The 23,714-nt window shown below is 39.4% G+C and overlaps 4 protein-coding genes across 5 annotated transcripts in view; 3 read left to right on the top strand and 1 right to left on the bottom strand.

Moving 5' to 3' along the window:
- LOC145497656 (serine/threonine-protein kinase DCLK1-like) overlaps positions 1-2,921 on the top strand; it is a 36,296-nt gene extending 33,375 nt beyond the window's left edge. The window contains exon 20 of the mRNA XM_081477482.1: positions 14-2,921. Coding sequence (XP_081333608.1) covers positions 14-352 — 339 coding nt within the window. The 3' untranslated portion in view covers positions 353-2,921. The remainder of the gene's footprint in view (positions 1-13) is intronic.
- Positions 2,922-3,681: 760 nt separating this feature from the next.
- Positions 3,682-8,475, bottom strand: LOC145497658 (amidophosphoribosyltransferase-like). The gene is made up of 3 exons (XM_081477483.1): positions 8,211-8,475; positions 5,464-6,598; positions 3,682-5,051 (listed from the first exon to the last, which is right to left on the bottom strand). Exons 1-3 carry the CDS (start codon positions 8,339-8,341, stop codon positions 4,788-4,790), a joined length of 1,530 nt encoding a protein of 509 aa, XP_081333609.1. The 5' UTR covers positions 8,342-8,475; the 3' UTR covers positions 3,682-4,787.
- A 227-nt stretch (positions 8,476-8,702) lies between these two features.
- LOC145497659 (multifunctional protein ADE2-like) lies at positions 8,703-11,567 on the top strand. The gene is made up of 2 exons (XM_081477484.1): positions 8,703-8,790; positions 10,107-11,567. Exons 1-2 carry the CDS (start codon positions 8,766-8,768, stop codon positions 11,360-11,362), a joined length of 1,281 nt encoding a protein of 426 aa, XP_081333610.1. The 5' UTR covers positions 8,703-8,765; the 3' UTR covers positions 11,363-11,567.
- A 2,445-nt stretch (positions 11,568-14,012) lies between these two features.
- The window catches only part of LOC145496876 (uncharacterized), a 34,144-nt gene continuing 24,442 nt past the window's right edge, over positions 14,013-23,714 (top strand). For both annotated transcript variants that reach the window (XM_081476644.1, XM_081476646.1), the window contains exons 1-8: positions 14,013-14,588; positions 15,572-15,814; positions 16,730-16,938; positions 17,618-17,737; positions 18,815-19,033; positions 19,874-19,987; positions 20,660-20,742; positions 21,728-21,907. In XM_081476644.1, the coding sequence (XP_081332770.1) occupies positions 14,075-14,588; positions 15,572-15,814; positions 16,730-16,938; positions 17,618-17,737; positions 18,815-19,033; positions 19,874-19,987; positions 20,660-20,742; positions 21,728-21,907 (1,682 nt within the window). In that variant the 5' untranslated portion in view covers positions 14,013-14,074. The remainder of the gene's footprint in view (positions 14,589-15,571; positions 15,815-16,729; positions 16,939-17,617; positions 17,738-18,814; positions 19,034-19,873; positions 19,988-20,659; positions 20,743-21,727; positions 21,908-23,714) is intronic.

Genomic DNA, 23,714 nt, shown 5'->3' on the forward strand with positions numbered 1-23,714 from the left:
TTTCTTCCTCAAGGTTAAAGCCTTGGAGAAACTTAGCAAATCTCTAAAAGATGGCCAGAAACTTGCAGTAGGAGAAAGTTACCAAGATTTAGTGTCAGCCATCAAAGAAGACAACCCTGCTCAATATCGGCATCCAGATAAACATGCGTCACATGCAAGGAAGCAACGCCGTAAGAGTTTAAATTTTGAGATCTTTTTCAGTGAACAAGATGAAAATAAAACCGATGATGAAAAGATAGAGAATGTTAATGGAGAACCCAATAGAGACAACGCTGAAAGCTCGAGCCATGAATTGTCCTCAAAGCTGTCAAAGGAAGAGGAATTAAATTATGACGTATTCAAGACTGAATAAGATCGATTATAGCACCCTAAAATATAAGAAGTAGGTACTATGAATGAAATAATGATAGAATATTGTAATATTTATTCCATGGATGCAGCAAATACTGTGGAACTTGGCTCATCTGATTACCTTATGGCCCATGAAATTCTGCTTCTATCTACAGAATGCCCATGTTCTCTATAAGAAGATGACTCAATGTTTCATGCCAAAATAAAGTAGGATACTGTAATGATGAGGTGGTGTTAATGAGGTAGTCATTGTATAGAGTCTTCTGTATCTTCAATTCTTTATGGACAATAGTATGTTCATCAAAAGTGCAGTTAAGTAAAAATGTCACAAGGAATTCATAGTTTCACCCTACAGTACAACTGCACTGTATAGAATAATGATAATTATTAATAGTTATTTCATCACAATTTTTCATATTGAATGTCAATATTAAGATTGTGGGACTTGTAGGAATTTACATAGTTACTGTTGTTTATTGAACAGTTTGTTACCCTTACAACTAGGTGGCAAAAAACCCCAAAACAATTAGTGAGAAGTATTATTTATATACAGGTATGAATTAACAGAGTTGTAAATATTTTGAAGAGTATTTTGTATTGAAGTGTGGTATAATTTTGTATAGAGGACATTAATTTTGCAAAGTCAGAATTATTTGATGTCACACCATATGGTGTTAATAGTTTTCAACCAAATATAATGAAAATAATGATACTGTAAATCTATAATTCCAAAAGGTCTAGATAGCAGCAGACACGTAAAGATTTTAAGGAAAACGACCAATTTTTTAAGTTTAAAAGACATGTTTCGACAGAACTTCTGTCATCTTCAGTTGAAGGAATGATTACAAAGCAAGTTGAATAATAAGTAGACAAAAATGCTAATTAAGACAAATAGTAACAACAGAAGTTCTGTCGAAACATGTCTTTTAAACTTAAAAATTGGTCGTTTTCCTTAAAATCTATTATTATTAGGATTATACTGAGCGAAGTCATGGTGGACCGACAAGTTTTCGATATCTGCAAAAAGGCAGTCTGTTTCCAGCAATGTTCTTTAGTCTCAATGCCTACCCAAATTTTCCAAAGAAAATTAGTCTGGAAAAGTATGGATGAATAAATTGCACTTTCTATCTGTGTAGAAATATGATTGGATTGTGCAGTTCCAGAAAACATCCACACCCACCCCAGGCAAGGTTAATGGAAATTCCTACAGGGGGGGGGGAGGGGGGTTCAAAGGCCAAAATTTTTAAAAGGGAAGTTGAATTGAAGCTAAACCAGAATGAGGAAACCTTCCATGGGCAAGGTATGGATATTTTCTGGAACAACACATTATGCTGGAAATTGAATGGTTCTTTTTCTTTTGAAAAGTGATGAGTTTTCACCACCACTTTAATGTTAGGGTGGCAGCTCCTGGCAAAGGCATACAAACATCTGTAAATGCTGCAACTCTTGAATTACCCTGGGTGCCAGAGGTTCTTTTTCTCTTTTTCGCGAGAAGCTGCGAGACAACTAAAGCATGATACACAGGGAGCAAAGATGCTAAAAATATGGTACTAACTACCAAAAACCAATCAGCCACTGAGTTCAAAATTTGAACTCAAGTGAGGTCATCAATTAACTGTTTTCCTTGCCACAATCTTTACTTTGCCACCAAAGAGGAACCCTCTGAGAGCCAGCTTATTCTTAAATGCATTGAGGTTAGTTTGAACGCATTGCAAATTAAAACATACACAATGACTAATAATATTGCCCCTTGTAATGAACAACTGTTCTTGATTCTTATTTAAAAGTGTGAGATGTAAATGTGACCTCAACAAAGACAGCTGCAACTTGGACTTGATTGTAATAAGGATTTCTTATGGCAGTAAGTCATATTACTTAGAAAAGTGGCATCCAAAATGAGATATGGTATTTAATGACAGAGATTGTTCAATATCTTTTGTCAATACTGAAAGAGTGCTGCCTAGCAGACTAATGTGATAAAATGCTGCTGATTCTAGTGATAAACGGAATGGTGTTAAAAAATAAAATCTGCATTTCTGTCAGTTTTTATACTAAGATATCTAAGATATCAGTTTCTATACCATATAGAAAGGACGGGGGTGCTTGTCAGAAATTCTGAAAATAACCCTGAGAGGTCTTAAGATCCTGTTTTGTGGGCATTACTTTAAATGGTTTTAACCCTTAGGAGGTGCCAATTCTAAAACAAGACAATCTCCTGTCATTTTTTTTTTTTCAGCTCAATACCCTAAAAGGTATTGTTAAAGCTCCAGCTATGGACTTTTTGAGGCTGAACACCCTAAATACCAAAACCGTGTTTTTAACCCCTAAAAGGTACCACAAGTACCCCTGTCCTTTCTATGTGGGAGTTTAATTTCTCTCTGGGAGCCCCACCCCCCTATTGTAGAAGCATTGTACCAAGGGCCTGTTATGTGTTTACTGGAGACTTAACACTGCATCCTGAGAGAGAGTGAATTGAATTTATAAAATAATGCTTAGAAGCAATCCACAGCATTTCTTTATTATTCAGTTTGATCTCACACAATCAATACATTCAAAAATAAAGAGTTCAGTTGAGGGTTCAACACCATTTAAATCCCAACCAAAGAAATGGCCAGCAATTTGAAATTCTCCTTTACGGCTAACAAACATACTATTACCCTCAGGAGAATCTGTTATATCAACTGGGTAGCTTCTTACATCCTCCTGACTAAACTATGCCACCTTCTTGCATCCTGAGCCACTGCCATGGCAACATGCTTACAAAGTTGAAAGAAGTTGAAAGAATACAAATTATAGTATGAAGGGGTGGCAGATGGTGAATGCAAGATGTCGCGAGAAGGTGAAGCAAGCATTTTTCTTCTGGAGTCCGAGACATTTTGACTTGTGAAATTCTGAGACCAAGACCTCAAAAGTGTTTTAGTGCAAGCTTGAGATGTTCTGAGTCTCCCTTTTTGAATTTATTTACTGTATACTTTTTTGTATATATATGAAACAAACATGTATGTAGGGAGCCTTCAGTTGTAAATGCTTGTACAAGATGTCAAATCTGAAAAACTGTCAACAGTTAATAATAGCAGATTTGCACGTTGCTGTCATTTGACTACAACTACCAGAATTCCTTTTGTCTTTTCTTTATTACTGAAATTTTAAAGTCCCAGTGGGGTTTAAAGAACAATTGCTCTAATTAGCATAACAGGCAGAAAGAGTGAAGGATTCTGGTAGCTGTAGTGAAATGATGCCATCATGTTAATCGCCTATTATTACACAGCTCCACAAGGTTTCATTGTGAGCTATTGTGGCTTGCTTAATTCAATTTAAGAGGATTTACGATTAAGCTTTCCTCAGAAATCGTAAAGTCTGTTTTATTATCAATACACTAAAAGATGTCATTTCACAAAAACAAACAAACAAACAACCAAACTGAATCAAGAGTTTGGTACTTCATTTTTGCTTAGCCTTAGACTGTGACAGCTTTGTTTAAAAATCAAGACTATGATATGCAGATAACCACAACAAAGGAGACTACAAGAGCCATGAAATTCTACTAAAATTTTGCAAGGCCTAGAGTTTTTGAGGGACCATTTGCCACCCCTCCATGAGACTGGTTTAGCAAAAATTCTCATAGTAAGAAACAGATATGGCAAACACACATTAAACAATTTCCCTTATTATGACTTAGTATCTAATGGTTCATAAAGCGTCAATCTTTCGTTGAAAACATGGTAAAAAAATTTGCACACAATTGGTTTGGCTTAGGAGCAATTTCAAATCTAGGTAAAAAGAAGATGAAGAGTTCCTGACTTCCTGTCACGAGTTTTCTCATGCAATCAGTACAGTGAAACCTGCACTAATGGAAACCACACCCTAATGGACAGTTGGACTGTCACTGGAGTATACTTGAGTGCATTCCTTTGGGAAGGTCCAGATGACAATATTTATGATCCAAGTTCACTCAGATTATAATGTTTCAAAGAAACCTTTCATTGGCTCCTCTGATGCACCATAGGTGATCTTGGATCATAACATCGGTCCTGGATCATCCCAGAGAAATGTACTGTTTGTCATTGTCCCCACCAACTGATACAGTCTAACTTAAAATGTATATAATTTAGCAACCTTTGTACAAAACTTATAAATTAAGCATCTATCAATTGTTACAGATGGAACTTAAACCAAAATTTAATATAACTGTACTTCTTCTCAGAAAGGAAAAAATATGTTCTCACTTAATAAATAACTTGTTATTGTCTTGCATGAAGTATACAAAAGGGGAAAGTACTTGAGCACTCTTGCTGGTAACAACATCTGACTGTCTAGTCATAACCACATTTTATAACTATAAATTAATAATTAAAAGCATCTCAGTTCTAAATTTAACCCCAATGGTGGGTTTAGTATCAAAATATTCATATTGAGTGATTACAATAGTTTTCAATTCACCAGTCCAGCAGATCAACAGGGTACTGTCCATTCAAACATGCAGTACAGTGCCCAGTCTTTTTCCCAGCAGGATTAGGTATGCCCGACTGCACAGCTGTCTTTAAGCCTTCTAAACTCAGGTACACCAGGCTGTCTGCCCCTAACTCCTTTGCTAGTGCATCTGCATTCAACTTGTTTGCTATCAGCTCCTCTCTTGTGGGAATATTGATTCCCATATAACAGGGATACTTAACTGGGGGTGAAGCCACTCGAATGTGCACCTAGTAAATAGGAAACAAACAAATACATTATTACATGGCCCTTCAAGTACACAATTAATTGACCAGGCAAGATTGGAACCCAGTTCTTGTAGTAGATTGTGTGCTGTTTTTTATCTTCAGTAGTCTTGTGGGTCTGATTGAAATATTGGCTCTCATATTGGCAGGTAATATTTAAGTGGGGACAAGCGAGTGAAAAGTGAATTTACTGGCCCACTGGGCTGGTGGATTTCAACTTTTCGCACTGCTATTAATAGTTTAAATTTTATCTAGCCTGAGTCAATACCTCTCGTAGCTCCCGGCATTGCCATTTCTAAAACAGAAAGAGTCTTTCTGCATCTGAAATTAACTGAGCTGGGGCTGTTTTTGTAGACTACATTTCAGCTTAGCTTACGATATTTAAATTGGGACCTACCTCTCCAGCACCAGCCTGTTTCAATAGCTTAATAATGGGACCCATTGTATTTCCACGCACAATAGAATCATCAACAAGTACAACTCTCTTTCCTTTAAAATTCATTGACAGAGGACCAAATTTTCTGGCAACACCAAGCTTCCGAAGCCTGTTGCTTGGTTGAATGAATGTGCGTCCAACGTAACGATTTTTGGTGAGGACTTCGACGTAAGGAATGCCAGTTTGTAAGGAGTACCCCAGGGCTGCAGGGGTTGCAGACTCTGGGACTGTGCTCACTAGTTCTGCTTCGACTGGTGCTTCTATGGCTAACTGCTCCCCACATCGTTGCCGCACACTGTAAACCATCTGTCCCTCAAACATGCTGTCCGGCCGTGCAAAGTACACATATTCAAAGATGCAGAATGAAGGAGGCTTCTCTGGGTTTTCAAGGGACACTATCCTCATGGACTTGAAACCATTTGTGGTCAACTTCACAATCTCACCAGGCTTCACTTCTCTGCACATGGAAGCTCCAAATGAATGAAAGCCACAAGACTCCGAAGACACGACCCACCCTAGTGTGCTATCATCATCAGAGATTTCTCCATTCTGGACAATTTCTCCACCGAGACGTGACAACTGAGGGCTCTCATTTAAACTCATTAGTCTGCCAATACACAAAGGACGATTGCCATGAGGGTCCCTGACAGCATAGATGCAGTCCTGTGTCATGATGACAAGCGAGTATGCCAACTGTGTCAGCTGCATCATTTCATAAATTCTTCCTGTCCAGTTAGGGCCATCTGGTTCTCCGCATGGCGGAGTAGCTGTCAACAGCTGTGTGATTACCTCACTATCACTTCCAGTTGAGAGACCAGTTCCTTGTAAGAGAACCTTTTTTCTTAATGCCTTTGCATTGACAAGTTCACCATTGTGTCCCACTGCCATGTGTCCATGTATGGTGTCCACAACAAATGGCTGACAGTTGACAAGTTCAGATGATCCAGCTGTCGAGTAGCGCGTATGTCCAATACCCATATGACCTGGCAGGGATTTGATGTGCTGTTCTTGAAACACATAGTTCACTAATCCCATTCCTTTGTGCTGGTGAAACCTTTTACCATCATTGGTCACTATTCCTGCACTCTCTTGGCCCCTTTAGAAAAAAAAAGTGATATTCATAACAATCACTATTAACTACTGGAAGTTTGAGACAAAGAAAACAAAAAATCCACTAGTGATAAGTAATGAACTGCTCTTGGGGGAGGGAAAGCTCGACCTGTTTTGACAACAACAAAGAAGAAGCTAGACAGTCTATGAAAATCAGAATACAGGGTATGGTTGTCATAAAGTATTTCCAGCGGTAGAATAATTAACGAGACCTGTTTGGGGGAGGGGGGTAGTAATGACACCCCCTGTCTCAATTTCAAACCTTATCAAGTTACAAATTTAGAAGGTCTGAACATCCCTGTCAGAATTTCAACCCCAATTATGTTGTTGTTTTGATGCCATGTCGCTTGCCAGAATTTTACCCTGACTTTGGCTTGACCAATCTTTGAGAGTCCTTTGTATTTTGGCAGTTGTGTCAAAAAGCATATGAATTGTTTGAATATGTTTTGAAAAGGACTTTGACATGCTAATCATTAATTTTCAGTGAGCAATTTTATATGCCTGACAGTATGGAAGTTTGTTGTTCTTGATTGCGTGACACTGGTTTCATCGTCATCATTAGTCCTTGTCGCACCATGGGATGCAATTCATAAGGCCTTATGAGACTGATTTAAATGTTCTAAAAGACTGCTTAACAAGTTATTAACAACATTTTGTCTGAGGGTAAATATACATCCTGCCCTTAAGCTGTGTTCCCGTTGCATAATTTGGAACATGATTATTTGGATCATGGCACATGTATGTCACACAAACTGATGAATCCTTGTCCAGAGTAGATTCATCGATCTCTTTGAAGCACCATGATCCGAGTGATCTTGAATCGTAAATCCTGATCTGGATCTTTCCAAAGGAATGCACACTTAGACCCTAAAAACGTTTGACTGAAAGATGCTGTGAACATTAATTAACTTTGAGCCGTGTGATTAGTATTTGAACATTATCTTTTTTGTCCCTGAAAACGCTTGAAATCTGATCGGTTTATATTTCACAAACCAGGTATGATATTTAATACTGTTAATACCAATATAAAAATACTGCCATTTGCTGCAAGATTATAACTGTCAACTCTAAACAATTAAGTAATATTAAAAATAGACAAATATAAGGTTTAATTAGAAGTGCCACAAGTAATTAAATTTACAGCAGATTTAGACAAAATTTCGTTGCCGTGGGTGATTTGAAGTATTGTTTAGGCATTCCTAATTATTTAGGTCTGGTCAATGAATTCACGAAACATCTGTATGAAATATTAATGAATTACTACTCCGTTCGATGGTGTTTAGGCGCCTACGCACGGGAAGTTGTTACCATATTCGACTCACCATGCTTCAGAGTGAAAGGAAAATAAAGCGACTCTACATGCGGCGCTTGTTGAGCAAAACGCTTACGAGACAACAAAACTTGATTTTGTCTGTCAATGGGTGGTCTCAGCGGATCTGTAAGCTTGAACTTAAAATAAATTCAACAATAAATAACGATAACCTCGAAGCGACGACGTTTAAGCTTATAAATACCGTATTAAAAATTGCCCAATACACAGACTTCATTCAACTCAACTCAAACTTTTCGAAGTTAAATCCAAAATTCAAAGAACTTACCGATGTTGAAGGGAAACTAACCCAAGGGAGATTATACTAGCAACATCAACCTCTGCTGAAGAAACTCCATCGGCTCTTATACACGCAAAAACACCACAAGCATGTGTTAGTCCAGTTTCCTCAGACGCCATCTTGACAATGGTCTCCGACGCTTGGATCGATCTCTATATACTACCGCAGGTGTCACAGGTGTATAGTGTGGTCCAATATGAAGAAAATTAAGAAGATTGCATACTTCAAGGAATCGATCAGTTAAATTTCTTGTTCGCAGAGATCGCTCGCTAAGAACTTACAACTATTCATTTGAAAAGGCCGGAGGAAATCAAAGAAGTCTCGATAGAAAATTTGAATTCGAGTTGGCGGGAAATGTGTTCTGATTGGATGTTCTATTAGCTGGCGGGAAATACCGATTAAGCTCGGCTTTGTGATTGGCTGTGGGTGGATCACATGTTATCTCCTGAATGAAAGTTGAAGCCCCGAGCACTCACGTGGCGACTTATCTCTAACTCTCAGGGACGAAACTTGTGTCTTACTGAATCTTCATAATTTCGTCCAATGGCCGAACAGAAACCAGCCTCAGGTAGGTTAAATGAACGTTTGTAGTCCAGATTTTCACATTTATTCACTGCCAAAACGAAATTCAGTTATGACGACCTAAAATTTAGGAAATGTGCTGCTCGTGTAACTTAGATTTTCACCTAAGAGTGGAGTCGTCACTTCGTTAGCCCGAATTTTTACACGAGGTTTTCTGTTTCGATTTTACTCAATAGTAGTCAAGGGTCTTCCTTGGGACTCCACGAGAAATAATTTTGTAAGCTAATTTGACTTTGGTGCAGAACAATGTGACAGGGCGAGATCATTTATCCAGATCACGTAATACATTTGCAAGTGATTTTACTCGTTCCCACTCATTGCTACAACCAAAATATCACTTTGGGAACAAACTTATTTTGTATTTTGGTCATGCTGGTTTTCTCGATGACTTTGTATCGCTTGTTTTTAAAGTGACACAGATCTAGACCCCCAGGAGTGCAGCCATGTGCTCGGAAGATCAGGGGCACCCCTAAGAAAAAAAATCCCAGATAATAATTGTCAGTTTCCCACCCCACTCCAATTCATAAAGAAATTCAACAAAGAGTACTCCATAGTTAATATCATGAATAGTTCTACTAAAATTTTTGACTTTTTCAAGCCCTTAATATATCTTTTAAGACAACAACAACAACAATAATTTATTCATATACACAAAAAAGCTAAACCAGCTCAACAATGTGAAGGAATACAAACAATAAATGTAGAGAAAAGATGCTATGCAACCTGCAGTTGCAAAAATATCTGTCCTAAATACTGGCCAAAAATCGAGTAACTTCTAAACAACGAAATTTTCAATTATAACATACCATTAATAACCAGCTCCTATAACTAGATAAGTATCAAGGAACAAGAATTAGTGACCTCTTGAATGATTTTCAATTATAGATTAGCATATTCAATTTCCATTGAACAATAATTTAATAAGCTTAGAATTTTTACCTAATTATAATTAGTATTTTTCTTCATGCTTTATTGGCAAAATGACTGATGAACTAAATTCCCATTGTAACTGTGTACAAAAATTCATGACTTCATTGAGCAGTTGTGAGAATTCAAAGTCATGAAATGGTGACAATGTCTTCTCTGAAGTCTTCTCAATAATTTTATTATCCAGTACTCCAAATCTTCCTCCAGCACTTTGAAGAAGCAAGAAATTGCTATCATTTTGTCGGTGACCTCCAGTTACTGCACACAAGTGGCTGATGGTGTGAAATAGATCAACCAGTCAGACTGCAGCATTTTCTTGTAGTTACCAGTGTCTAATGTATTTGTACTCAATCTTCTTTTTTGTAACATTTTCAGACATCAAGATTGGCCAGCAGCTGAATGAGGGTAAAACCAAGATAATTTACGCTTTGCCTGACTCACCAGATGGTAATCATGTGCTGTTAAAATCCAAGGACAAAATCACCGCATTTGACAGCACCAGAAAGAATGACCTTGTCGGCAAAGCAAAGTTCAGCAATGCCACAACCTCTGCTGTGTTTGAGCTGCTCAACACTTGCGGCATCAAGACGCACTTTGTGAGAAAGTACGATGACGAATCTTTCATCGGCGTTAACTGTGATATGATCCTGCTTGAGGTGGTGACTCGTCGCATTGCTACAGGCTCATTCTTGAAGAGGTACACTGGAATCAAGGAAGGATACAGATTCGCACCTGTTAAGCTGGAGATGTTCTTCAAAGATGATGCTCAGCATGATCCATTCTGGACTTACGAAGAGTGTGTGGAGGCAGAGCTGACTGCTGGCGGCCGCAAGGTTGGTAAGCACGAGCTCAACATCATGGGAGAGACAGCGGTGGCAGTTTTTGAGATCCTAGAAAGAGCCTGGGCAACTGTGGATGTTGCACTTGTGGACATGAAGGTGGAGTTTGGGTTCAACCACAAGACTGGTGAACTGCTCCTGGCTGATGTCATAGACAATGACTCCTGGAGAATCTGGCCATCTGGGGACAAGCGTCTGATGCGTGACAAGCAAGTGTACAGGAATCTTCCTGAAGTTACCCCAGAAGCACTGGAACAAGTCAAAAAGAATTACGACTGGGTGGCCAAAGAAGTTCAGAAACTGAACAAGCACCACCCAGGCCATGCTGTTGTCTTCATGGGATCCCCGAGTGACATGGACCACTGTAAGAAAATTGAGTCTGCACTGAAGGAGTTTGGTGTTCCTGCAGATCTTCGCATCTGCTCAGCGCACAAGGGTACTGAAGATGCCCTTCAGGTCCTGCAATGGTATGAAGGCCAAGGCATGCCTCTGGTAATTGTTGCAGTTGCTGGTCGCAGTAATGGCCTTGGACCAGTCCTGTCTGGCAATACAGCTTTCCCAGTGATCAACTGCCCTCCAGTGTCATCCCAGTGGGGTGCTCAAGATATCTGGTCTTCTCTACGGCTACCATCTGGCTTGGGTTGCACCACAACACTCAACCCCGATGGTGCAGCTTTGGCTGCTGCCCAGATCCTGGGTCTTAGTGATCACGTGGTCTGGGGAAGCCTGAAAGGAAAGCAGCTTAACACCGCTTTGGGTCTTGCAAAGGCTGATCATGATTTGCGTCAGTAAAAACAGTAAAAGAATAAGTTATATGCAGAACACTGGTTATCGTATAGTTTCATAATAAAAGAACCAGTTCAATAGTGTGCTGTTTGCTAAAGCTAACAATAAAAGAGGTTTTCATGACTGTTGAGTGAATTTTTATTTTGTTGTACATTTTATGAACAGTAATTAGCATTAAAGCTCCAATTTTCTTTCTCTTGAAAATTTAGCAATAATTTTTGTCCATAACTGTTTCTCTTTTACCCCAAGCATTGTAACTCTGAGGATGCACTTGCCAATTTTTTTCTTTGATAAGACAGCAGGGTGGGTGCTTTCCAAAATAGTGGCTGCTAATTGATAGGACATTTTTTCACTCTTTCTCAGGATGGGGGTGGTAACACCAATCTGGCCACAGGCCTAATTGGTCTGCAGTGTTCTGCACATGGCTGCCACAAGTCAGGAAATGGTTAGTGAAAAAAATTTCAAGGTCTGGGAAAAGTCAGCATTTTATTTTGAGCAAGGGAAAATTTAGACATTTTGAAGAAAAGTCGGAGAAAACTGAAAGAAACATTTGTCAGTCTGGATGAATGAGTTGAAAGGATTGCTGTTAGGGGAAGACTGGTAATTGTTGTATCTGATGTTTTGTATTTATTTGTTCAGGGAATTCATAATATTTTATGAGGGAAAGTCAGGGAATTTTGGAGAGTAATGCTTGGCAATCATGTCCACAAACTTTATGTGTACCGACCATTGGTTCCAAGTCCCCTCTTTCACTCGGCCATCTACCTGGGGGAGATGGGGTTGGTGGGGGAGGGGGTAGGTACTAGACAAAGTTTAGGTCCAACCCAGTACTCTTAAGAATACTATTTTGACTAACTGACACATGCTTTCATACCTGGCACATATAAATCGCCAATAAAAGAAATCGTCTTGTCATTTTCAGGTAGTTCTTAATAAATTAAGGCTACTTCAAACCTCCGCGGGTGTTCTCCAGAAAAAAAATTCGTACGCGCGCTGTTTTGAAGGAAACCCCCACAAACTATATATCAATAGAAAGGTTATAAAATGTAGAATTCGGTAAAATTATATTCTCCTTTGCCGACTGCTTTCCTAAGGCGGCAGAAGCCGTTAACGCCAAAACTACCGACTGTATTCCGGCGAATTAATGGGGTATCAAATGCGATCGTTGATGCAAAATAACTATGCAGTGCTAATCACAAAGCATCAGTCTCTAAACGCATGTCAGCATTTTCTTTCATTTCTACCTGGTTATCCTTTTATAGAACTATCATGTTCCACTATCGAAAAATTCGCGTAACGTGTTGCGTTAGAGACCGCCACGAGAAAAGTATTTGAAATAAAAGAATTCGCCGACACGTGTTTGTTCCGTATCTATCAGTGATTGTTCTGGCCAAATTTCAAGGAAGACCGTCGATTTTACATACCCTATTAGGGTCCTATTAATTCATTTAAATAGTAAATAGTTTTGTGCATTGCAATAAAAATAAAAAAAATAAAAAATTCATTTAAAGAGAGGGATTCTCTCGAAAAACGAGTGCAAGTTTTCGCCTTCCAAAGATTTACTATTATGTCGGGCCTTCTCAGAGGGATATGTCAACTCAAAATGCTGCCAGCCAATGAAATAACAGAACCCCCAGCGTTCACAGTAAGGAAAGTTGAGCTTCGCGGTAAAGCGATAGTGTTACAGTCACGTACTAGGCGCATACGTTTTAGGCTGGTGGTCAACAATAAAGGGCAAAACGGAGAAAAGCGATGTGCAACAAAACAAAAAGAAACTGAGGAGCAATTGCCGAAGCGTGATTACAAAAATTCTAAAAAAGGACTCTCGATGGACATGAAATCTCAAATTGAAAGTATTTGATATAGGATCTCTGGATGCTCCTCGTTCTCTGCTCCCCCTTTTTGTCCTTTTAATCCCTCTTTAAACTTCCTAAAATTTCACTTAAATTCGTGTGTACCCCCGCCTTAAGTCGTTTGCCGCGAAAAGGTCGCTGAGGAGTCCATGCCTTTTGGGGATTGTGACACCTTGACGGTTTATTAACTTTTATTAAAAACCTCTTTTTCCCAATACCTCGCATGCGTTTTAATATTTTATTTTCAGTTTTTGGAAAATGTTACCTTGAATAATGAACTTTAATTTGGTTGGAAAAAAGAAAATTTGGAAAAAGTAGCCCCGCGAAGGTTTGGAACTAAATGATGAATTTCTTCACCCTTTCATATACTTCAGCTTGTGAAATCCCTACCCTTCAATATACCTGAAGCTTGAAAAAAGTACCCATTTCGGGTGAAGCTTCCCTGTATAGACCATTTAGGGAGTATACCCTGGGGCAGGGGGACATTCAGCCTTTTCAGAGTATCATGTAGGCTAAACCAATTGCAAGATATGACCACAGACTCTTTTGACTGATAAGACAAGGAGCCTTGCTTGAGCTTATTTATTATTATCTTTGAGGAAAGCGAATTTTATTTTCTTTTTAGCGGTAGCTTTGGCGTTTAGCCAAGTCGGGACTTTTTGTGAAGGCCTACACGACCCTAAATGCAGCAGGAAGTGCAGTTGGCACAAACCGGAAGTTTGGTCTGCGTGACATAACAACAATGCTTCAAAGGAAACACGTGGTTTTCTCACCTGAGTTTTGGATTTCCTCTAGGATGTGAGGGGTCAAGTTTGATTGGTGCAAACTTTCTCTCAGTAGAGTTGAGGTCCCAAGGCCGTACAACATGGATTACGAAAACGAAGGCTGTCTTCATGAAATCTTTGAGCGGCAGATGAAGAATACTCCACCGACTGCAACAGCTGTTGTGTCCGGCGATGGCCGATCTGTTTCCTTCTCCGAGCTTGACGATCTCACCAACGTTTTGGCTACGAACCTCAGGCATAGAGGCGTCAAGAGGAACAGCGCTGTTGGAATATACCTCGAGCGATCGCTGGAATACCCTTTAGCTTACATATCGATTTTGAAAGCTGGTGGGGCCTACATGCCTTTAGAACTCTCCTATCCCGAAACTCTGCTTTATTCGATTCTTGAGGACGCAAAACCTGCGGCGATCATAACGAGTGAACATTTGAAAGAGAAACTTCCTAATTCGGTGGATTTGATTTTACTGAACGAGGGCTGGGACGAAAGACTTGAAATGGAGAACGCTTCGAAACCCGCTTTGGAAAAATTGAAGACAAAGCTCGATGACTTGGCATACATTGTTTATTCTTCAGGGACCACAGGAAAGCCAAAAGGTATGCGACTTTGTGTGACACTAAAGAGTGCAAAGTACAATTGAAGATAGCATTTGATATAAACACACAGAATAATATAAACAGCTGAAATTTCCTCTTAAAAATTAAATTGATATTTAATTTGAAAGTTAAACAGCTGTAAATAGTTAATGCGATGCGCAGATTTATAGAAAGAAAGGAAATATATTATACTCGCGCTTCGTAAATTTGAAAGCCCCGCATTTATAGAGCTTTTTATTGTTCAGTTTGAATATAATCCGCTGGATTTTTGAGACAATAAGAGTTTGACCTTTGTTGGTTTTATTCTTGAATTTCAATATTAAGTTTCATCTCATCTGTCAGCGCAGATGTTTTTATTGCTTTTAGTACTGATTTACAAATAATAGTTGTTTAAAATTTAATGTTAAAACTAAGTATGCAAGTTACTTTCTTCAATGTAAATGTTTTTAAATAATTTATTTTTTGTGTTTTCGTCAAAATGCTTTTTTGAGGCATAGAGAGGTCTGGGAACAAGTCTTTCTCAGCCCGCCCTTTTCGGTCCTTTTAGTTTGGATTTTTTTTCTCAATACATAGTGTCAAGTATTGCAAATCTTGCAAGTCTTGCAAGTTTACAGTTACCAAGAGATGTAATGGAAGCTGATAACCTTCAGCAGTTGAAATCTAAACTCAAATAATTTATACTTAAATATTTAAATTATTGTACAATATATTAAGGATCGATGTTAATAATTTTTAATTTTAATTTTGATTTCATTGTACCTTTTCAAGGGAGTTTTCACATAGAGATAGCCTGTTAACTTCCTTTTCTAGACGCATCTTCTTTTTTATTCTTATTTTTAGTTTCAATTGTTTATCTATTTTGCATGTAGAATAAATAAAGTATGTATGTTAAATTATGTACATGTATGTATGTCTACCAAAACTCTGAGCTGTTTCTAATTTATAACAACTACAACGTATACATCACTTGAATTATTTTTCAGGGATTTGTTGTCCTCACCGGGGTGCTGTCTTCTCATACACCTGGAGATTCCGTAATTTTCCATTTCAACCTGATGACAGAGTGGCCTGTAATGTCTTCTTTGTATGGGAGCTGTTGCGACCTCTTCTGAAGGGAATCCCTCTATATGTCATTCCAGACACTGTTATTTATGACCCTTTGCTACTGCTGAAGTTCTTGAAGAAGCACGGAATAACACGAGTCCTTTTTACTCCATCTCTTTTAGGTAAAATATGATCAGTAGATGATAAGTAGTGGTAAAAATTAGACCAAGTAGAGTGCATCTAAGGGAGTAATCGGGCGAGTAATTTCAAAGATGAGTGCATATCAGCAGCTGATTTGAAAGTATTACAAGCATGATTACTCTCTGAATTGTACGACTTGAGATCCAATTACTAATTAATCTTATTAATAACAAATTTCGGGATTCAAAGACAGTGGCGATTTCCATCAATTTTACACTGAAGGGAAACATTAAAAAGGAAGCCATATGGTGGACATAAATGTGCGTATATGCGGTAGGTGTCAAACAACAGGAAGATCCAATTACAAAAAATTATAATTGGATACCTGTAATTGGAGACAATGTGATTGCACACCAATAACAAAGAGCAATGCTATTAGAACCAATTACAATCGAGAATATTTGTTACAGATCCAATCTGTTTTACCAAAATGACTTAGAGCTTGTGAAGGGTATAAGTTAGTAACAAACACTATGACTTGCAGGACTGGATTCCCCTTAAATTATGATTAACTGATGACTGGTTACCTAGTAAAATTGTCAGTGGATTTGAATGTATACAGACAACGTATATGCATATACAATAACATCCTCATTTTAGCTATCACTGTCTCGGAGTCATTCCTTTGAAGACTACCATATTTTCACTCTCTTGGTGAGTGTGCAGGACCTTGGCTGCTAGTTACATTAAAAATTGCAGTTTTTTGCAAACTCAAGCATGCTTCAGTGGATTGCTTTTTAATTGTGCATTTTTAAAAATCTAAGTGAATTATTATGAAATTTTAAGGCCCATGTTTATGATCCTTTAAGCTACCTTTTCCGTGTTAAACTGGACTGAGTTAGGGTCTTCAAGTAAGATGGCATACCTCCCATGTATTTTCTGATACAATATTGTAGAGACACTTTTAACCTGTGAAGACAGTGACCTTGCTGGATACTTATCCTGTCTGAGAATCATCTGGCTGTGTGGGGAGGTGGTGACTACAGCCCTCAGAGACAGATGCATGAGGACATTGCCATGGATCAAGCTGCTGAATCTTTACAGTGTCTCGGAGTGCCATGATGTAACCACGGCAGACCTCACCAACATGCCTTTTCAAAGTGAAGTATGTGTATGCAGTAGAATCCCAGTTTTTCAAACCTCCAAGGGAAATTAAAATTGGTTTGGGAAATGTGGTAGTTCGAGTAAAATTACAGTGTTCATCTGAGGGGAGGTTTGAAAAATCGAGGGTTCAAGAAGTCAAGATTCTACTGTATTTCTTATTTTTAAAAATTAGTCATAATTATTTTGAATTAATTTAGTAGCAGAGCTCTGCCAAGTGGAGCACCACACTCATATAGGAAAGAAAAGGCCCATGAATTGATATTGCTGGTGGGCACATACACAGGAAGACGACAACGCAAATTTACAAAACTCAAATAAAATTTCTCGCTTATCCTGGGATAGCTTCTTAATCAGGATTTGAACAACCTGGCCCAGGAGCTCCACTTCTAGGCTTGGCTTAATCTACATGTATATGGTAACTTATGGGCAAACTTTTATCAGTGAAGATGTGGATGAGAGATGGTGAAAGGATTTATTTTATATTCCTTATTTTTTGCTTGCTTAACGCTATGGTGTGAGAGACTACTGATGAATAAGGGGGTAGGGGTTTGATTCCTAGCAGGACCAATAATCAAGACCTTGGAATTGAAGCAAGTCAATGCTGATGTCCAATTTCATTTTCAGTACTGCCTGTATTAGGATTTGTTGGCTTACAACTCTTACTTTTCCCAATCCTGTAGCTCTCAGATACAGACGATAACAAACGGAAATTCTGCCCAGTTGGAAAGCTTTTGCCAGGGGTCTATGTTGCCATCATGGATGAGAACATGAAACCACTACCAGTGGGTCTTCCTGGAGAGGTAAACTATAATTGTCTGATTCAAATCTCTCTTTGATTCTTAGAGTTTATGAGCAGGAAAATAAAATTAAAATGTGAAGGAGTGGTGGTCTCATGGTTAGTGCACTTGTTGCTGGATGAAGAATTCTGGGTTTGAGGCCTGGGGCCTGTTTCTCGAAAGGCCCGGAGACTTTTCAGGCCTGAAAATCCATTTTTAGTTGATCAGTATTTAAAGACAGAGAGGTGTGTATGCCCTGAAACTTCTTGTACAGAATGGAACCTCTGATTGTATTAAGAATACGTGAATAAAACAGCTCTGTAATCAGAAGGTTTGAGATTTTGCTATGGCTTTCTGGGTGTGAAAACTTTTCGGGACCTTCAAGAAACGGGCACCTGGTCGGGAACATTGTGTTGTATATCTTGAGCAAGTCATTTTACTCTCACAGTGCCTCTCTCCACCCAGGTGTACAAATGGGTGCTATGGAATTCAATGCTGGGGGTATGTAACTCTGTGATGGACTAGCATCCCATCTTGAAGGGAATAGCAATACTCCCAGTGACCTCATGCTACAATGTATGTAAAGTGGCAATAAGCACCAGCCTGATGGGCCATTTGGTTCGTGTGTAGACTTCACCTAAAATAATATTAAAATTCTGTGGTATGTAGTTATCTACTATTGGTGACTGAGATTTTTCAGAATCATAGGCCTGTAATGCGTGCAAAGTCTGCATACATTACACACTTTGTACAATTTTATGGCATATTTATAATAAAAGTATGTGTACAAGCCAAGTGGCCCATCAGGCCAGAGCTTATCCCAGTTTCTGTAGCATGAAGCAACTAGGAGTATTTCTACTCCCCCCCCTAGATGGGATGCTAGTCCTTGGCAGGGTTCCCCAGCATTTAGTTCGCCGGTACCCATTTATACACCTGGTTGGAGAGAGCCACTGTGAGAATAAATTGTCTTGCCCAAGAACACACTGCAATTCCCCTGGCCAGGGCTCAAACCTGGACCACTCGATCTGGAGGCGCATACACAAACCACGAGGCCACTTGTACCTCCCACATATTTATAACACTAACTTATTTTTCCTTTAGATTTTTGTTGGAGGCCCCGCATTGGCTCAAGGCTACTTGAACAGACCAGAACTAAATGCTTACAGATTTATAGAACGCCCGCATGAAGTACCAGAGTCTGCTGGACCCAGGCTCTATCGTACAGGTGACTGGGGATACTTACTGTCATCTGGCATGTTAGAGATTTGTGGTAGATGTGACTCAATGGTGAAAATCAGAGGATACAGTATTGAAACACAGGTGGGATGTGTATGCATGTGTTCTCATTTGTCAGATTGTTTTACATAGTCAGGTAATCTCTTGCTTGGAGGTACTTAGTGATAAAGATGACACCTGATTCCCCTTTAGGTCACCCCCCTGTGCAGGCCATGTGGTCTGTAAAAAGAGCAAGGCAATGTAACTTTTCACAGGGGTTTAGGGTTAAGGTCTGTTTGAATGCAAGTCAACTGGGGAAGTGCAGAGGCTCACCAGTCCCAGCATAAACATTCATTGACAATATCTGTTACATGAAGAAACTTGGAGTGAAGCTACTCCCTCTGAGGACCCTCCCTGGACATTCCCTGGACAGTCTCTTGGACAGTCCCTTAGAAAGTCCCTTGGACAGTCCTTTAGACAGTCGTCCTGGACAATACCTTGCAAAGTCCTTGGACAGTCTTTTAGACAGTCCCATGGACAGTCTCTTGGACAGTCCCTTGGACATGCCCTCAGACAGTCCCTCGGACAGTCCCTCAGTCCCTTGGAGAGTCCTTCGGGCAGTCCTATGGTATGTATTGTCTCTCACAGACCATATCCCCCCTAGTCCCCAATTCCAGTAAGGTCTTGAATTTTCCCCTTCTCAACAGTGGAGATTCCATACAATCCCACTCTATTTCCAGCATATCCCTGTGTTTGGTCCGAGGTCAACCCAAGGAAAGCCAATACAGGTACATGTAATTTGGAAAAAGTGCTACTGGGCCCTACCCCTACATCCACCATTGATTTCTGTAAGTACTGAGGAGCCCACAATTTGTCAGGTACATAGAGAGGCACACTGATGAAGTTGCACCCTAGCCTCATATGATGTTTGCTCTGTTTCAACAGGCTGTGGAAGCTGCGTTGTTACAGCTTCCTATGGTGAATGCCTGTTGTGTGGTAGCTCATGGTGAAGAAGGGGAGGACAAGTATTTGGCAGCTTATGTTGTTCCTGAAGGAAAGGTAAAGAAGAAAACGTCTGCTTTAAATGCCTTATTGCATGAAATTTTTGTGACCCGTTAATTTTGCGAATTTCATGATTTAAAAAAAATAGTGAAATTAAAGTGATGCGAACAATAAGTGTCGCAAACATAACATGATGCGAAAATCCCACCGTTGCAGTTTTGTTAATTTTGACGTTGTTGTACCTTTAAAAAAGTCGGTTTACTAAACTCAAGTTGAAGTAGCATTGCCATGGAAATAAATTGTGTGCTACTAATAAACGCAAAGTTAAGGTGATTCAAAATACAAAATTTTCACAAAATCGCAGAATTTAAGTGCCACAAAATGTGCACACCACAAAATCGCGAAATAAACCTGTGGCGAAAATTCATTGTAAATAAGGTAGGTGGACATCTATATTTGTTGTTTCCCATAAACTGATCAATGCCTCTCTTTGTCTGGGTGATTCCAAGTCGGTTATTCTGCATACAAAACACATGATTGTCACTTGTGTACCCAGATAGCCCCAAGGTGATAGCATAGTTTTCAATGAGTTTTTGGTCTTACATTTATTTAATAACAAATTACATATACTTGCATTATGTAGTGACTCACAACAGAGGTTGGAAACATGTAAGGACAGCCAAATTATGAAATAAATCTTTGTTTAATTAATTCCATTTTATTAATCAGGCCACCAAGAAAAATGTCCGAGCAGCTTTAAAGACAAGACTTCCATTTTACATGATACCATCCCATTTTGTTCTCCTGGCAAGGTGCGTTTTATAACTAACAGCATAAGCCTTAACAACTAGCTAAGCCTTAAACAACTGAATTAATAATCATTGATGGATCTCTGAAATGTTTTCAAGGACTGGTAAAATATTGGCATATCTTTGAAGTAACTAACAAAATGAGTTGCTAAGAAGAAATATTGAAAATGATGAGTAGAATCCATGTATTTTTAAAGTCAAGCTTTCTTTACAATAATCGCTTTTGAATAGGTAAGTTGTACAGTCAATTCCCGTTAGTCCTGTCAATAATCAAATCCCGTTAGTGCTGTCGTAATAATCTAGCTGTATTAACAGAGTGGCAACGCATTTTTTGGACATTTTGGATATGCCTGGATATAGGTACTAACTGTGGCCTGGATATGAAACAAAGTAGCTCCAGTCTACTCAAAAGAGGCATTTGCAACAAGACAGCATGCCTTTCTTTGAACTAGCATCGCGTTCTGCGACATTTTAGCTCGGGCGTGCGCAGAAATCAGAATTTCGTTTTTGGACGAGAAAGTTACCTACGTCTTCAGGCTTTTCCTTTTTTTTTTTTTTTTTTTTTTCGCCTTTCCTTTTTCTCCTTTTCTTATCTTTTTGCTGCAGTGATTGACCTTCTACTGGGCTTACTTCCAGTTGAAAAATTCCCGAGAAAGCATCATCGAGACGGGCAATTTTTACCATAGTGTAACTAAGTGTAGTCGCATGAAATTTTGCTCTGAGATTTTCACTCAAAGGTCTCAGCATTTTCGACTGACTGAGCTTTTGTCCGGGTTGGAATTAAGTGGGGGCTCCTTTCCCGAACATGTAGTATCCTAACACCATTCCGAGTGGTATTAGCCTGAATTGATTAATCATTACATAACAAGAAGATCTGGAATGCCTTGATTTTAACATTTATCAATTTCTTTTTCATTCCTATTTTACCACATGAAAATCTCATTTTGTAACTAACGCATTCTAATATATCATTGGCTATTACTGTTAGTATCCCAGTGACGCCTGCTGGAAAGCTTGACAAAGGTAAACTGCCTCCCATTGGCTCCGTTGGAACGGACGAAGAAGGATTGCCGAGCACACCAACAGAACGCAATCTTGCTCAACTGTGGTGTGAAGTACTGAACATAACCAGCATTGATATACAAGAAGGTTTCTTCGATTTAGGAGGGTAAGCTGAACATGTACAAAATGGCCAATTCCCTGCAGGCGCGTCTGATAGAGGGAATTGGCCACTGGAAAAAAGTCACCCACATACAACACTAATTGCTAATATTTTGGTTTTTCCATTTGTCATGGGGACGGGAAGTGTGAAATGATGCGCAAAAACAAATTCAAACTCTTCAAGACAATTTAATTCGACAACGTTCCAGTTAATACATGAAGATAAATTTCGCATCCCAAAACATCCAGGTTTTTTCTCTCATACATTTGCATACACGTCACGTGATAATCACGAGATCCAGTTTCATTTCAAATGCGTTACATTTCGTGGCATCCTATACTGCAAGCGTTACACTTCGAGACATTCTACATCCTCCCCACCCATTGGTCCATTGGTCTAAGGACCAATGCCGAAACTCAAAGTCAATAGAAACGCCGTGTAATACACTTTTCTCAGGCGAGTAATAACCCAAGCGAGTATAACTCAAGCTGTTATTGTCTGGTAACGCAGTGACAGCTCGTATTGTACGTTATTCATGTCAACCTTCTTCAAGAGCTTCACTCTCTTGTTCTTAAGGCCTTAATGTTCTAAAATTTCGCTAGTTCCTCCTACAAAGGACAATCATCCGCTTCTACTGGTTCAGTGTCCAGACTAAGCACGTGGGTGTTGTTCAAGAACACGGAAGAACCAGCCGGTGTCTCCTTTGCTTCTTGTACTGGTCCTGACAAGACCCATCCCAAATGCGTTTTGATGGCAACTGGTCCTCCGTTCCTTTCTATTTGCGTTCAGTTTCGCCATTCATAAAGTGCCAATAGAAATCGCATCCAATCAAAATGTCCATCGGCATTTCCGCATCAGCACTAGAGCTGTCTACCAACTCCAAGTTCTAGAGGTGTCTACTCGAAGTCTTCGCGAACTCGATCCTCTGTTGAGACAACGGAGAGCAAATGCTTGGTACTGTGTAGGCGATCAGATACAAATTGAGCCCAGCTCCCGCTTTGCTCTTACAAAATTTCACAACGTCACTACATAATTAATAGGTAATAGGACTACATGCTTGTCCAATTTGGAAATAATTGAATAAGAAAAATTCCTCGGACTGCCAAATTGGACGCTTCGGAGGGAGCGTTGCGTGACATTCCAAAAAACGGCTGCGGAGGAGGCTAAAGTGGACTCGTCCTACCGGCTACGGCCTCGTCCAATAGGCCACTTTCGATATATTAAAATTCAGCTTGATAGTGAGGCTTAGGCCCGGTTCGTACGTCGCATTTCTGACGTGTCGAATTCAATTCAATTAAGTGAGGCAGAAATGCGACTGTCGATTCAGACGTCGCACTTGTGTCGCACTTAATTCAGAATTGATACTGTCGGGTATGTCGTCCAGCGGAAAATGTTTTAAACGTATTCGATATGGCGAACGAACATACTGAGCGACGAAGGACTTTAATTTTGCCAAAAATTTTCCGCCAATGGAACGAGGAGGAGAAGGCTGACACTGCAGCAGTATGTGCTGCAATATGTTCAGGTTGCATTGAGACAAAAATGGCCAAGTTTCTTCTTTTTCTTTGGCGGAACCAAATTTACGCATGCTCAATGCATTAGCATAATGTATGAATTACATTCTACAGGGCAGAAATTCGACTTTTGAATCGGTGTCGCATATCTTTGTCGGATAATGCGACAAGGCCAGTCGAACGTGCGGCAGAAATGCGGCAGTCGATTCAGACGTCGAATTTCTGACGAATTTAACTCGTCGAATTGAATTCGACACGACAGAAATGCGACGTATGAACCGGACCTTAGAGGACACAAA

This window comes from Orbicella franksi, chromosome 9, assembly GCF_964199315.1.
Source record: "Orbicella franksi chromosome 9, jaOrbFran1.1, whole genome shotgun sequence".
NCBI classification, from domain to species: domain Eukaryota; kingdom Metazoa; phylum Cnidaria; class Anthozoa; order Scleractinia; family Merulinidae; genus Orbicella; species Orbicella franksi.